Source organism: Mastomys coucha, unplaced genomic scaffold (genome assembly GCF_008632895.1).
Source record: "Mastomys coucha isolate ucsf_1 unplaced genomic scaffold, UCSF_Mcou_1 pScaffold23, whole genome shotgun sequence".
Lineage (NCBI taxonomy): Eukaryota > Metazoa > Chordata > Mammalia > Rodentia > Muridae > Mastomys > Mastomys coucha.
This window is the reverse complement of record NW_022196906.1, coordinates 14510945-14526772: the sequence shown is the minus strand read 5'-3', so window position 1 is coordinate 14526772 and position 15828 is coordinate 14510945. Positions and strand designations below refer to the sequence as shown.

The 15828-nt window shown below is 39.5% G+C and overlaps 1 protein-coding gene and 1 pseudogene across 1 annotated transcript in view; both read left to right on the top strand.

The window, feature by feature from the left end:
- The window catches only part of LOC116073179 (zinc finger protein 26-like), a 15782-nt gene extending 6090 nt beyond the window's left edge, over positions 1 to 9692 (top strand). The window contains exons 2-6 of the mRNA XM_031344902.1: positions 1705 to 1793; positions 3138 to 3264; positions 4960 to 5043; positions 6626 to 6723; positions 6934 to 9692. Coding sequence (XP_031200762.1) covers positions 1791 to 1793; positions 3138 to 3264; positions 4960 to 5043; positions 6626 to 6723; positions 6934 to 8418 — 1797 coding nt within the window. The 5' untranslated portion in view covers positions 1705 to 1790 and the 3' untranslated portion in view covers positions 8419 to 9692. The remainder of the gene's footprint in view (positions 1 to 1704; positions 1794 to 3137; positions 3265 to 4959; positions 5044 to 6625; positions 6724 to 6933) is intronic.
- A 4539-nt stretch (positions 9693 to 14231) lies between these two features.
- LOC116072892 lies at positions 14232 to 14758 on the top strand (annotated as a pseudogene).
- Positions 14759 to 15828: the final 1070 nt, after the last annotated feature.

The following is a 15828-nucleotide window of genomic DNA, read 5'->3' as shown; positions in this document are numbered from 1 at the left end:
CAGCCTGTGTCAAGTTGACACACAAAACTAGCCAGTACACCCCTTCTCCCCCCCAAACCATACATTTTGTGTTTTCCCTTGCTCAGCTTGTCTCTTTTCATTATAGATCTGCATAAGACTAGCCACTAATAACCATACAACACAGTCGACACTAGGCAGTTTGGAGATCTCCTCTGCCAAAGTTGTTAATTCTTAACTCTTCAATTTAATGTCAGGCAGATTTTTTTTAGCCAAGGGCAGAAAACAGCCACATTCTTGATCAAAATATCACAAGAATGGTCACGAGGCCACTTACTAATATTCTTGCCCTATGAAGCCTCTTGAGCCAGGCCCCCTCAGTTCAAATCACCTTCAGCACCACTGTCTTCCATGCTCCCATTCAATTGGTCCATTAAGCCTCATTTAAAGCATTCAACTGCTTTTCTCATTCAAAATGCCAAAGCCAACATTCCTACAGATAGAGGCATGTTCAGGCCTATCATAGTAATAACTCATTTTTACTACCAACTTCTGTCTTAGGGTTTTATTGTTATGAGAGGATGCCATGATTACAATTCTTATAAAGAAAGCATTTAATTGGGGCTGGTTTATAGTTCAGAGGTTTAGTACTAATATTAGTACATGGTCATGGTGGGAAGCATGCAGACAAACATGGTGCTGGAGAGGTAGCTTAGAGTTCTACATCTGGATCAATAGATCCAACAGATCAAGCAGGAAGAGAGACACTGAGCCTGGCTTGAGCTTCTGAAACCTCAAAGCCCACCCCTGGTGATATACTTCCTCCAACAAAACAACACCTCCTAATAGTGCCATTTTCCTCTTGTCTTCTTTCTACCCCTAGATGTCAAGTAGTCTACATCAATTTTTTTTTATAAATCTTTTTTAAAAAATTTTTTTGAATTTATTTTATGTATATGAGTACACTGTAGCTGTACAGATGGTTGTGAGCCACCATGTGGTTGCTGGGATTTGAACTCAGGACCTTTGGAAGAGCAGTCAGTGCTCTTAACCACTGAGCCATCTCTCCAGCCCTACATCAATTTTTTGTACAGCTAAGATTACAGCAGACATTGTAGGTGCTAGGGCTCCCTTTGTGTGTGTATATATATACATTTGAGACACTGTTTTCCTGTGGCCCTTGAACTTACTATATTGACCAGTCTGGCATCAAATTTACATTTCTCTTGTTTTTGCCTGCTATGTGTTTAGATTACAAGTATGAGCCACCATGCCTGGCTCCGATGGATCAGTGGATCAGGGCACTTGCTGTTTATTCAAACAACTTGAATTCCATTTCCAATGCTAAATCTAATAAAAACAAATAATGGAAAGAACAGAATTAGAGGGCAGAACTGGTCATTGATAAAAGTTAAGTGTAGTTGGAAGCACATTGAGCATGTGTGTGTGTGTGTGTGTGTGTGTGCGCGCACACACACACGCACACATATGTGTATGCATGCCACAGTATAAGAGCAGGTTAGAGGACAACTTACAGAAGTCTCATTTCCTTCTCTAGTGTGGGTCTTGGGTATCCAAACTCTGGGCATGAGGTTGTGAAGCGAGCACTTTAACCTCCTGAGCCATTGCCCTCACTGTATTTATTTTGAAAATACCTGTTATTACAACGAGTGTTTTTTTGTCCCTTTAATTTTTAATTTCTTTACCTTTTCTGCTCAAGCTGAAATGTATTTTTGGTTTATTAAGTTTCAGAATAGGAAAATGCTTTAAAAAACCGAAGATTTACTATTTCAACAGGATTTGCTGAGAGGAAGCATCTCCTGTGAATTCAAATGGTAAGTTTAGCAAAGGAATCTTTCTTTCTGTGCATTGTCCTTGAGCTACAGTATCAACTCCCAGTGTCCTTTTCTCTTTAAATTTGTTTTCCTTTTGCTTGTCTAAGACCAGGTTTCACTGTATGGCTCTAGCTAGGCTGGAACTTGTTATGTAGACATGATTGGCCTTGAACTCACAGAGCTCTGCCTCTGTGATTCCATCTTTAATTCCAAGATGTAATCTTGAAATTAAAGATGTACACTTCTTTAATTTCACTAGGATATTTTTAAAATTTTGTTTATTCACAGAAGACTAAGAATTCCATTATAGAAAATTGAGATGTGGAAAGTTACTTAAGAAATAAAATTCATGCTGGGTGGTGGTGGTGCATGCCTTTAATCCCAGCACTTGGGAGTCAGAGGCAGGCAGGTTTCTGAGTTTGAGTTTTGGTCTACAGAGTGAGTTCCAGGACAGCCAGGGCTATACAGAGAAACCCAGTCTTGAAAAACTAATAAATAAATAAATAAATAAATAAATAAATAAATAAATAATAAAATAAAATTCATACGAGATAGAGTGATATCTCTGAAGAGGACCTGTATATAGAGGCTGTCTAAAGACAGCATGGGTTTTATTAGTATCTTTCCAAAAGATGCGATAATTGGATGAACAGAGATTGAGAATCCTCTCAAACGTACCTTAGTATTTTAGTCATCATGCTATGCTTAACTTTCCTGGTACTGATAGCCTAACTTATTTTATAAGTGTTACATAGCACAAGATAAGGAAGATGCAGGTGCCTTACTCCAAGAATGTATTCATGCATCATTAATAAATTTTCTTTTTAGATTTTAATTTTATGTTTTTGTGTGTTTTGCCTGCATGTATGTATTTATACTATATACATGCCTGCTTCCCAAGAAGTCAGAAGAGAAGGGTGACTCCTCTGGAACTGAGCCAAATTGTGGGTACTGAGAACAAAATCCAGGTCCTCTGCAAGAGCAATAAGTGCTCTTAACTGATAAGGCATCTCTTCCTTGCATGTTTCTCAGGTCTTTGTATTGTAGTTACTCCTATTGTATTGTATATACTCATGTCTATGCATAGAGAAATAGGGTGAGAAGAGCTCTCTGTGTAAGTTGTAAAAGTAGAACTTCATGAATAAGAGCTCCCAAAAGTCATACGATTAATTATACGAGGTCCTCAGAATGAGTGGGGAATAGAGATATCTTAGTATTCCTGAGCTCTGGGATAGAATATTTGAGACCTCAGACTCCTTTACAGGCATGGGTGTCACTTTTGCATTCTCTAGTGAACATAGGTGATGTCACTTTGCTCAAACTGGCATGCATGTGATGGTTTAGGACTCAGTGACCTTTGAGGATGTGGCTGTGTACTTTGCCAAAGAAGAGTGGCACTTACTGGATGCATTTCAGAGAAACCTCTACATAGATGTGATGCTGGAGAACTACCAGAACCTGGCCACCCTAGGTAAGACTGCCACTATCTCCTGAAGCCCCTTAAAGATTGATGGTATTAACTCTGAATATAGTAGGAAATAATACAGCCACTGTCATTGCCCCAGAACTTTTTGTTTTTTTTTTCAAGACAGGGTTTCTCTGTGTAGCCCTTGGCTGTCCTGGAACTCACTCTGTAGACCAGGCTGGCCTCGAACTCAGAAATCCACCTGCCTCTGCCTCCCAAGTGCTAGGATTAAAGGCGTGCACCACCACCACCTGGTGCCCCAGCACATTTTAATCTGTTATTGGCAGCTGTCAATAAATGTGGCCTTAGAATTAGTAATGTCATTCTCGCTTCCTTAGAAATGCATAACCTTATAATCTTTGACATACTGATTCAGAAAAAAAATCTCCAGTTGTGTTTCTATTACCTGTTTTTATAACTCTTACATGAGGCTGGCCAAAGGTCAGCCTGAGCTATAAAAAACAAGTACAAGATCAGCCTGGGCTGCATAGCAAGGCCATGTCTCCACACAATCAAAACAAACAAAAAACTAAACAACCATTGGTGTAGTCATCTCCTATGAGATTGAACATCTTTCTCCATTTTGGTTACATCCAATTTGAATAAAAATCTTGACACCTATGGGTTTTTTGTTTGTTTGTTTTGAGACAGTGTTTTTCTCTGGCTGTTTTGGAATTCCCTCTGCAGACCAGGCTGGACTCAAACTCAGATCTGCCTGTGTCTGCATCCTGAGTCCTCGGGTTTAAAGGTGTGCACTACTACTACCTGGCTAATACAGGTATATTATATTACATTATATTATATTATATTATATTATATTATATTATATTTTATAAAGGCATACACCACTACCTCCTGGCTTTAGTCCATGTTTAGGCTAGAATATAATATTAAGAGTCAAAGATATCCCAAATAATTAATAATTGCATTTTGAACTATTTAAGATGAATTCTAGGAGCTGGAGAGATGCCTCAGTGATGAAGGGCACTGGTTATTCTTGCATAGAATCCAGGTTCAATTTCTAGCATCTACATAGCAACTTGCAACTTGGAGTTGAAGTATGTAACTCCAACTTCAGAGGATCTGACACCCTTTTCTGGCTTCCTTGGGCATCTGCACATATATGGTGTATATATACATACAAGTAGGCAAACATTCATACATAAAATAAAAATAAATCTTTTTTTTTTTTTTTCGAGACAGGGTTTCTCTGTGTAGCCCTGGCTGTCCTGGAACTCACTTTGTAGACCAGGCTGGCCTTGAACTCAGAAATTCGCCTGCCTCTGCCTCCCAAGTGCTGGGACTAAAGGTGTGTGCCACCACTGCCTGGCTTTTTTTTTTTCTGAGACAGGAAATCTTTATAAAATAGATTCTAGAACCTTGTGATGTACCAGTATTTGTAGAGTGATTGCCTAACATACGCAAAGCCTTGGGTTCAGTCCCCAGTACTGACTGAATGAAACTAAGCATTCTGTTGTATGCCTACAATTTCAGTTCTTGGGAGATAAAGATAGGGAATCCTATGTTCAAGGTCATCCTAGGCTACATAGTGAGTTCAAGTCTAGCCTTGACTATGTGAGACCCTATCTCAAAAAAGAGAGAATTCTTATGTTTTATTAGAAATATAATTTCTCTTTCATGGAAAGGTTTGCCATCTCTTTTGTGAGGTTCCATCAGTGATACATATTTTTCTGTGTATAGGAGTTCAGCTTGTCAAGCCCACCCTGATCTCTTGGTTGGAAGAAGTAACTTTGTTGACTGTAGTAGAAGGTGGCATTGCCCAGGGTGAGTATGGGTTAAAATCATCTCTTTTTGGTAAGTTCCAGATATTTTTAAGTATGAGGACGCTTTTTTGAAAAAACTTTATATTTCTTTATTTCTTTATTTTTATTTTACCTCGATGAGCATTGTACCTATGCACATATTTATGTACCATGAGTATGCTGTGCCATGTAGTGCTGATGGAGCCCTGGGACTGGAGTTACAGAGAGTTTTGAGCTACCATGTGGGCTTTGATCATTGGGCCCAAGTTCTGTGCTCTTAACAGCTAAGTCATCTCTTGAGCCACAGGAAAGTTTATATGAATACATTTTATTTTGATCAAATCCATTCTCAATGCCACCCATTAGAAAACCTTTTAAAGACTCACTTGAGGGTTGATGAGATGACTCAGCAAGTAAAGAAACTTGCTGCCAGACCTGACTACCTGAATTTGATCCCCTGAACCTACATGGTTGAAGCCTATACACACACACACACACACACACACACAATACATGAAGAAACAAAAAGGCCAACATGATTCTGAACACTGAAGTCCATGCATTACAGGCTTCGATATATTTTCAGCATCTCTTACTGTATTATTTGGTCTATTCAGACTTATTTTCTTTAAAATTAACAAAAATATTATTTAAAAATTGTATGTGTGTGGGTGTTTTGCTTGCATGTCAGTCTGTATACAATTTATGTATTTACTGCCTGCCGAGGCCAGAACTGAGGGCATCAGATCCTTTGGAATTAAAGTTTCAGATAATTATGAGACACTGTGTGGCTGCTGGGAATTGAAATTCAGTCTTCTGAAAAAGTAACAAGTCCTTTTTCTTTTTCTTTTTTTTTTTTTAAATATTTATTTATTTATTATATGTAAGTACACTGTAGCTGTCTTTAGACACCAGAAAAAGGCATGGTTGTGCACCATGTGGTTGCTGGGATTTGAACTCAAGACCTTCGGAAGAGCAGTCAGTGCTCTTAACCCCTAAGCCATCTCTCTAGCCCAGTAACAAGTCCTAACTAACCACTGACCCATCTCTCCAGCCCCATATCCAGACTTTCTTATGATTTTAACAGTGATCTGCTCTTTTACACTTTGAGTTTGTAATTCTGTTCTTGTAATTGTATGCTGCTTTCTTTCCCAAATTATATTATTTTTGTTTACCATCTCATATAGTTTTCATCAAAATCAATCAATCAATCAATACCTTTGGGGCCATTGAGATGGCTTAGTAGGTAGAGCTAGGATTTCATCCAAGCCTATTGATTTTTGTTTGATTCCTGGAACTCAAATAGGGAGAAGGAGATTATCAACTCTAGTAAGTTTTGTTCTAACCTCCACGCTGTGCCGTGCCATGCATGTATTTACATACACAAAATAAAAAAATGTAAGAAGAAAAAAATGTTAATTTTATTTTGACCCCAGATCCATATGACTGCCAAATTATAGAGTTATATAATTGAGTTCAACTATATAATCACTCTGTTTGATTCTATCTTTGCATGATTAACTCAGCATGTTTAATATCAGAACAAATACTTAATGTCCGTTTCTTGTATAATTGTATGTATATTTTTAAATGTTTTATTTCAGAATGGAAAGTGGACCTTAAGACAAAAGAGACAGAACTTGAGCTGGATAGATTTTGGTCAGATATATCAAAGGAGCTACAACTGAGAAGATTAACAAAGGTATTTCTTAGTTTCCAAAGTCAGAGACTGTGGTATTTCTATGCATGAACAAAAGAACAAAAGATGTTTAAGAGAAGTTGTCTTTGCACACAGGGACCTGTTTTTTTTTGACTAGCTTTCTAGCATGAAGCTTTGTGCTTCAAAGTTACTCCAAGAACATCCTGCTAAGTCTGAAAATTCTTTAATACTCCTTCATCTCTTTATCAACAGGCAGGAAGCCACAATGGAGGGCATCTCTATGACTCTAAAAAGGGTGGAAAATTCTTCAGTGAACACCCATGCCTTCAGACACACATGCATATTCGAAACACAGAGAAGATTGCTGAATATAATTGGTCCAGAAAAGACTTACTTCCTTCAGCCAAGAAAGCCTCTACTGATGAGAAACTTTCCGTGTTGACTCAACGTGAAGGAGCCTTTTCCCTGGCGCCAGGCAGTGCTTACCAGAGGACATGCAGTCCGGACAGTTCCTTTGAATGCAGTGATTGTGGAAAAGCCTTTATTAATCACTTTCAGCTTCAGGCACATAGCAGAGCTCACAGTAAAGAAAGTTTTTATGAATTGGAGCAAAGTAAGAAAGCTTTTACTCAATCCACAAATTTTTCTGCTTTAGAGAAACACTATGAAGGTAAAGAATGTGGAAAAGCCTTCACTGTACACTCTGGTCTTACTACACATATACACAGACATAAAAGGCAGAAGTCTTATGAGTGTGTAGAGTGTGGGAAAGTGTTTGGTAAATGCTCAGGGCTTATTGAGCATGTGAGAAGTCACACAGGAGAGAAACCTTTTAGGTGTAGCCAATGTGGAAAGGCTTTTGCTTCTTTGTCTTATCTTACTGCACATTTGAGAACTCATACTGGAGAGAAGCCCTTTGAGTGTACAGTATGTGCAAAAGCATTTACACGTTCTTCCTACCTTCGAATTCACATGCGAACTCATACTGGAGAGAAACCCTATAACTGTAAGGAGTGTGGGAAAACCTTTGCTGTGCGCTCATGCCTTAATAAACATTCACGAACACACACTGGGGAGAAGCCTTATGATTGTAAGGAATGCGAGAAGACCTTTACTAGCTTTTATCAACTAACTGAACATATGAAAATTCACACGGGTGAGAAACCCTTTGAATGTCAGGTGTGTGCAAAATCGTTTAGGAATTCCTCATGCCTCAAGAAGCACTTCCAAACTCATACTGGAATAAAACCATACCAATGTAAGGACTGTGGGAAAGCCTTCAGTGGACGGACTAGCTTTACCACTCATGTATTGACTCATACTGGGGAGAAGCCCTATGAGTGTAAGGAGTGTGGAAAAGCCTTTAGCACATCCTCAGGCCTTATTGAACACATAAGAAGTCACACAGGAGAGAAACCCTTTGAATGTTATCAATGTGGAAAGGCCTTTGCATCTTCCTCATATCTTACTGCGCATTTGAGAACTCACACTGGAGAGAAGCCATTTGAGTGTACAATGTGTGGTAAAGCATTTACACGTTCCTCCTATCTTTGTAGACACATGAAAACTCACACTGGAGAGAAACCCTATGTATGTAAAAATTGTGGAAAAGCCTTCAGTGAGTGCTTATGCCTTAACAGGCACATAAGGACACACATGCAAGAGACCCCAGTCTGTGTTAGCACCGTGGAAGAGCATTCATCAGCTTTTCTTAACTCACCAAACTCATATTGGTGAGAAGCCATGTACCAGATCCTTTAGAAATTCTACATGCCTTAAGTTGTACTTCTGAATGCACACTGGACTAAAACCATGTCAATTCAAGGATTGTGGAAAGGACTTTAGTGTCCATACTGGCTCAATATACATGTACTGACTCACACTGAGGAAAAGCCATATGAATGCATTGAATGTCAGAATGCCTTCACTCCATCTCACATTTTTCACATCCAAAAAGTCACACAGGAGAGAAACCTGTTGAATGTAACCAGTGTGGGAGGCATTTGTTTCCCCCTCATCTCTTAATGTACATTTGAGAACTCACACTGGAGAGGAGCCCTTTGTGTGTACAGGGTATCACAAAGCCTATATGGAAGAATACTTATAGGTATTCTTCCTACTTCTGTAGTCACATGAGAATGCATGCTGGAGAGCTACCCTATGTATGTAAAAACTGTGGGGAATCCTTTACTGAACACTTAAGTCCTTACTAAACACTTAAGAAAACATACTGTAGAGAAACCCTATGAAAGCTTCTGCTGTTCATACTTGAGCAGATATAAACTCCAAATGGAAATAATATGAGAAAGGCTTTACTTATTCTTCTGATCATATGAACATAAATAATCACAGAGTGAAACTCATATAAAGAATGAGAAAATTCCATTAAGAAGTACGCACATTTTCATATTCACTATCATATTTCATTATCAAGCTCAGCACAGGTAGTCACTTGTCCTAGAAGTGCTTAACAAATGTACTGCTCTTTCTGATTATAGTTTCCAGTGCTCATGTTAGTCCACTCATAACTATCTGTAACTCCAGCTTTAGGGAGATCTGATGTTTATGGCCTCTGTGGATACTTGTACTCATATGTACTCATGTACTCATGGTACTATGCACATACCTCACATACAGACATACACATAATTTAAAATAAATCATAAAAATACAGGAGGGCTTCAAAATCAAGATGCCCTATGAATGTAATGAATTAGGAAAAGTAACTGGAATCAGCTCACAGTCTGACAAGTAGAAGATCATTCAATATAACCTAGAAACAACATTATTTCCTCAGGTTTTGGTAAGTATGTGAACAATTGCAATAAAGCAAAATACTATTGATATGTGATATGTATAGCAGTTATATGTGTGCTAAATAATTTAATGTTCATTGGTGGTCTCAAAGTAGAGAATAACTTCATGAAAAGAAATACTAGAGCATATATATATGCTCTAGTCAATGTCAAATGTGATTCACAATGAAGACAAATTACATGTATGGAATATGGCAAATGCTTCCAGATGATCTCAAATCTTGTGTGCTCACAGAGCCATGGGTTTCTAGGTGTCTCTATAGGTAAACTTTTAGTGTTTTAAACAGTTCAGTGTATATGTATTAATGATTTATGTGGTGTTAGCTTTTGGAGGGCAGATTGGAATAAACATCTACTTATCCCAGGTAGGGCAACTGTTAAAAGATCAAAGAAATGATTCCATCCCAATAGAGCTTGGTGAGCCACTGAACTTATGGGATCACGTATAGGAACAAGGGTTAGGGGTTTTTGGTGGTTTGAATAAGAGTGACCCCATAGACACATATGTTTGAATGCTTAGTCACCCTGGAGTGGCGCTATTTGAGAAGGAGTAGGAGATGTGACCTTGTTGGAGGAAGTGTGTCAGTGGGGAGTGGGCTTTGAGCTTTGAAATGGCCATGCCAAACCTACTCTAACTCTGACTACGGATCAGGATATAGAACTCTTTCTTTTTTTTTTTTTTTTTTTTTTTTTTTTTTTTTTGGTTTTTCCAAGACAGGGTTTCTCTGTGTAGCCTTGGCTATCCTGGAACCCTGTAGACCAGGTTGGCCTCGAACTCAGAAATCCGCCTGCCTCTGCCTCCCAAGGGCTGGGATTATAGATGTGTGCCACCACTGCCCAGGATATAGAACTCTTAGGTACTTCTCCAACACCATGTCTGTCTGCGTGCTCCCATGCTTCTTGCCATGATGGTAATGGACTAACCTCTGAAACTGTAAGCTAGCTCCCAATTAAATGTTTGTATACAAATTATCTTGGTCATGGTGTCTCTTCACAGTAATAGAACAGTGGCTTAGACAGGGTTACTTTAGGAGCTTGGTGATTCAAATATAACTGTGTCATGAAGGGGACCGCCCCGCAGTCTCTCTTCCTCCGTGGGTATACACGAACTGGGTTAATTGGGTCCTGGGAAGGCAAACGGTTAACAAGGAAGGACACAGACGCCAGGTAGATGTGAAAAAAGAGAGCTTTACTGAAATTCACTCAGTATTTATAGTTACGCTAGGAACCAGACCCAGAGGAATTCGAAACTTGCTCATCTTAACATAAACAGGAGAAAATCCATTAACACCAGACCAGAAGGAGATCTTGAAAGGAAGATCCAGTAAACCTTTAACATAAGCATGAGACCTGCTAAGTCTTTGATCTCTGGTGCTGTCTCCAGTGCTTCACACCTGATGCGCCGGGCAGAGAAGCTGCCTCCGGAACCCTGTTGCGCCAGGCAGAGCAGCTCAGCGGGACACTACAGTGGAACCCTGTTGCGCCAGGCAGAGCAGCTCAGCGGGACACTACAGTGTCACCTGAAACACTGTAGGAAGAATGAGTCGGCATACCTTAGCTGGTGGCCCATAATGGCCCACACAAGTGCAACAGCTGCATCCATATTTTACAACCTAAGATCTGCATGGCACATGGAGACAAATGAGGACAGACACATGACGACTGGACAGCTAATAGGATGGTACCAACTACAGAGAGCGAGATGTCATGGACCAGTGAGGCATGGGTGGAGGGTATAAAGACACTCCTCAATCCCCCAATAAATGAGTCTGCTTCCTCTTCTCACCTGACTCCTGGAATCTGTGTCATTGATTTCATGCCTTCTTACTCCCTACTCTCAAGGACCATCCTGAGGGGCTGAGGGCTAGGGCAACAAAAACACATCCTGGCATGGGTTGATAATTCATAAAAACTGCATTCTTGATCCCCCTGCTCAACCTACAGGCAGCATACACTGTAGAGGCTGTCTAGTAGTTGTTTATTGTTTTTATAATCCTGGTAAAGGGTCGTTGTGAATTTTGTAGCTTTCTGAACTTTCTGAATCTTGTTTTACTGGCTTCTTGAGTTAATGCACCTCTTCTCCATCTAGGAGGCAGGGAATGTTTCTCTTTGGAGGAAATAGCTACACAAGACTCCAACTTTTCATCTAGCTCTGAAATTCTTTGCATTCACTTATATTCAATGTTTTTTTGAACTTTGGGGATGATATAGATTGTGGATTATTTTCTTCCATTAACAGCTAACCATTGGTCCATTCTAACCGTCACCCTCAGCAGCTTGACTTGTGAGGAATCTCCATAGTGACCATTGCCCTCTAGAGTAGAGACTTCCCTCATCAACGTGTGGTGCCTTTAAAAGAGGGCAGTTGATAGTGTTTGTTGTAGCCATGCTACTCTTTGTTTGTCAGTGGAGACATCACCTAACATGTTAGTAGTGAAATGCCCAGAGTCAATGGCTTCAGGATTGTGATGATAGTATTCCATCAGCTAGACACCATGAAAAGATATTCTAGCTCCATTCTAACTTGATTTTTTTTTTCGTGTTCTGCGGCCAAAGCATACCTTGTCTTTAGCAGTAGGGAGTTATCTACTTTTGGCATGGAACCAATAACAATCAATAGTCCTTAATGACTTGGAATTTAAGGGCTCCAATTTATAAAGTACCTCATGTTTGGCCCTGGGATTTTTTTTCACTTACCACTCTTGTTGTTTATTGGAGTGCATATGGTGTTTTTTTTTTTCAAGTCTTAACCTATTTTTGCTGCACGTGCTGATGCTTTTCCAAAAGGATTGACATTGTATAAAAAAAATCTTTTTTAAAAGATGGTGTGCAGGATCTCTGAAGGTCCACTACTGTGTATTCTAAGCAAGTTCCATTGAGCATGGCTGGCTAAGGGAATACCAGAAACCTTAGCAATATCCACTTTATCACAAACGTTCCCATCACTTCTAATGTTTTCTGGAAAGACCAATTTAAGGTTCACTGGAATTGGGGCAGTAGGGGCAACAGAGAGGCAACACTTCCCCCCTCCCTGCTTGTACCCTTTCCCCTTCTCTTGAACCCTCTTGCTGGACAGGGCCAGAGGTCTCCATGGATAGATAGCCTCTGGTACACAGACTTGCCAAAAGGTACCAGAAGAAAAACTTCAACTCAAGTTGGTTAACTACACCCAAGAAAATACAGGGAATAATTTCACACCAGCAAAACAAAACAAGGGGGCTGGAAGGATGACTCAGTGATTAAGAACACTGATTGCTCTTCCAAAGGTCCTGAGTTCAGTTCCCAGCAACCTCATGGTGGCTTACAACCATCTGTAATGGGATCCAATGCCCTCTTCCAGTGTGTCTAAAGATAGCTACAGTGTACTCGTCATATATATATATATATATATATACATATATATATATATATACACATATATATATACATATATAAATATATGAATAAATATATATATACATATATATATATATATATAATAAATAAAATCTTTTAAAAAACAACAAGGTTTCCCTTTTGCATGTAAAGGTAACATTTTCGTGAGGCCAACATTGATAATGGCTCTATTACCACCTCCCCCACACACACAACCAAACAACAACATCAAAATAACAGGTATTTACAATCATTGGTCATTAATATCTCTCAATATCAGAGGACTCAATTCTCCAATAAAAAGACATGGGCTGCATCTTGATATCCATTCCATGTGCAAGAAACAATCTCTGACACTATTAATGATCATCTGTTATATGCAAACAGAAGCCTAGCATAATTGTCTTCTGAGACCTCCATCCAGCAGCTGGATGATAGACACAGATGGAGAGACCCATAGCCAAATATTATATGGAGCTCAGGGAGCCTTGTGGAAGAGTTAGGGGAAGAATTGAAGGACTTGAAGGGGACAGAGACTCCACAAGAAGACCAACAGAGTCAACTAACTTGTACTCTTGGCTCCCAGAGACTGAACCACTAACCAAAGAGTGAGCATATGCTGGACCTAGGTCCCCTGCACACATGTAGCAGTCAATCAATAGGGTCTTGAGGGAGTGAGAATGAAAGAAAAAAGGAATTAAATAATACAGTAGCATGACTCCAGCAAGCACTGAAGCAAGTTTATTTTTTCCCAAGATGCTTTTATATAATTCTAAGTACATGCAAAGAATAGGGTCAGTTCTTGGTCAAGGAACAAACAAGGCACAAACAAAGTCTCTTGATCATTATGTCTAGGGACCTATTAAGATGATCAAAATACAAGGAACACATTCCTCAGCTGCATTTTTCTTGAGCCTACTTCCTTGTCCTAGTTCAATGTAAAATATTCTTGCCGATTTCCTTGAAGCAGCACCAAGAGCTCTCCACACGAGGGCTGTTTCTAAATTTGTTGACAGCTTGTGGATCCTGTTCTCCTAACTGAGCCTCTGTGGAAGAGATGAACCTAGTCCTACAGTGAGTTGATGTGCTAGGTGGGGTGATATCCACAGAGTTCCTCCTCTTTCTCAGAGGGATAGATGGGGGGAAGGACTGTGTGAGGAGGGACTGGGAGGAGGGTGGCTGTGAACAGAATGTAAAGTGAATAAATATATAAATGAATGAGAAAGAAAAACAAAATAAAAGACATAGGCTAACAAGATGGATGAGAAAACAGGATCTGTAATTCTGCTACATACAAAAAACAAACGTCAACATAAAAGATAGATATTACCTTAGGGTAAAGGACTGGAAAAAGATTTTCCGCTTTTTCGCCAAGATGGCGCCGAAAGCGAAGAAGGAAGCTCCCTCCCCTCCCAAAGCTGAAGCCAAAGCGAAGGCCTTGAAAGCTAAGAAGGCAGTGCTGAAAGGCGTCCACAGCCACAAAAAGAAGATCCGAACGTCACCTACCTTCCAGCGGCCCAAGACCCTTCGGCTGCGGAGGCAGCCAAAATATCCTCGAAAGAGTGCACCCAGGAGAAACAAGCTTGACCACTATGCTATCATCAAATTCCCACTGACCACCGAGTCAGCCATGAAGAAAATAAAGGATAACAACACTCTTGTGTTCATTGTGGATGTCAAGGCCAACAAGCACCAGATCAAACAGGCCGTGAAGAAACTCTATGACATTGATGTGGCCAAAGTCAATACCCTGATAAGGCCCGATGGAGAGAAGAAGGCATATGTTCGCTTGGCTCCTGATTATGATACTCTAGATGTTGCCAACAAGATTGGGATCATCTAAACTGAGTCCAGATGGCTAATTCTAAATATATACTTTTTTTTTTCACCATAAATAAAAAAAAAAAAAAGATTTTCCATATAAATGGACTAAAGAAGTAGGCTGGTGTAGTCATTTTAATATTCAACAAAATAGACTTTCAACCAAAAATAATCAACAGAGATGAGGGGGAACATTTCATACTCATCAAAGGAAAATTCCACCAAGATTTCATTTCAGTTCTGAATATTTGTGCCCCAAATGGAAGGGCACCCACATTTGTAAAAGAAACTTTACTAAAATTCAAAACACACATTAAACTACACACAATAAAGGCAGGAGACTTCTTTTTTTTCTTAAATTATTTTATTATTTAAATGCATTTTATACATCAAACAATAATATTGAGTATTTTGAGAGTCAAATAATACATAAAAGTTAGTTCAACTATTATATTCATATTCTTTCATACCCTAAAAATATCATTAATGATTATTTAATACTATCCATAGCTGAGGACCTTATATCTAATGTTGAATACTAAATTGTTTCAAAACATGCAAAATATTCTTTGAGAATTAAGCATAGTAAAAGAACATAAGATATTAAAAATGAGTCATTCAGAAATATATTCAAAAGCCCTTACATGACACCACCTGACATAGTGAGAGTGTATTTAAAATGCATTATATATCTGTGTACATTGTCTAACAATAAATTTATTTAGAAAAGATTATCAGTCACTGGGAGTAACTGGGACCAGCGGGACCAAGCACACAGGAAGTCCGCCAGCCCAGTGACTCTGGTTCCTTCTGGTCTGTCTGGGCTGGGGTCCAGAGCAGACCTTGGGTGTAAACTCTGCAGACAGTCTCACAATACCCAGAGGAAGTTCCACTGCTAGGCGCTCTGACACACCCAGGATCAGAGGTGAGCAGGAACCAACATCTGTCCCAAAACTGGGAGTAACTGGGACCAGCAGGACTAGGCACACAGGAACTCCGCCAGTCCAGGAACTTGGGTTCCTTCCAGTCTGTCTGAGTTAGTGTTCTGAGCAGACCTTGGGCGCAAACTCTGCAGTCAGTCCCACAACACACAGAGAAAGCCCCACTCCCAGGTGATCTAACAAGCCCAGGATCA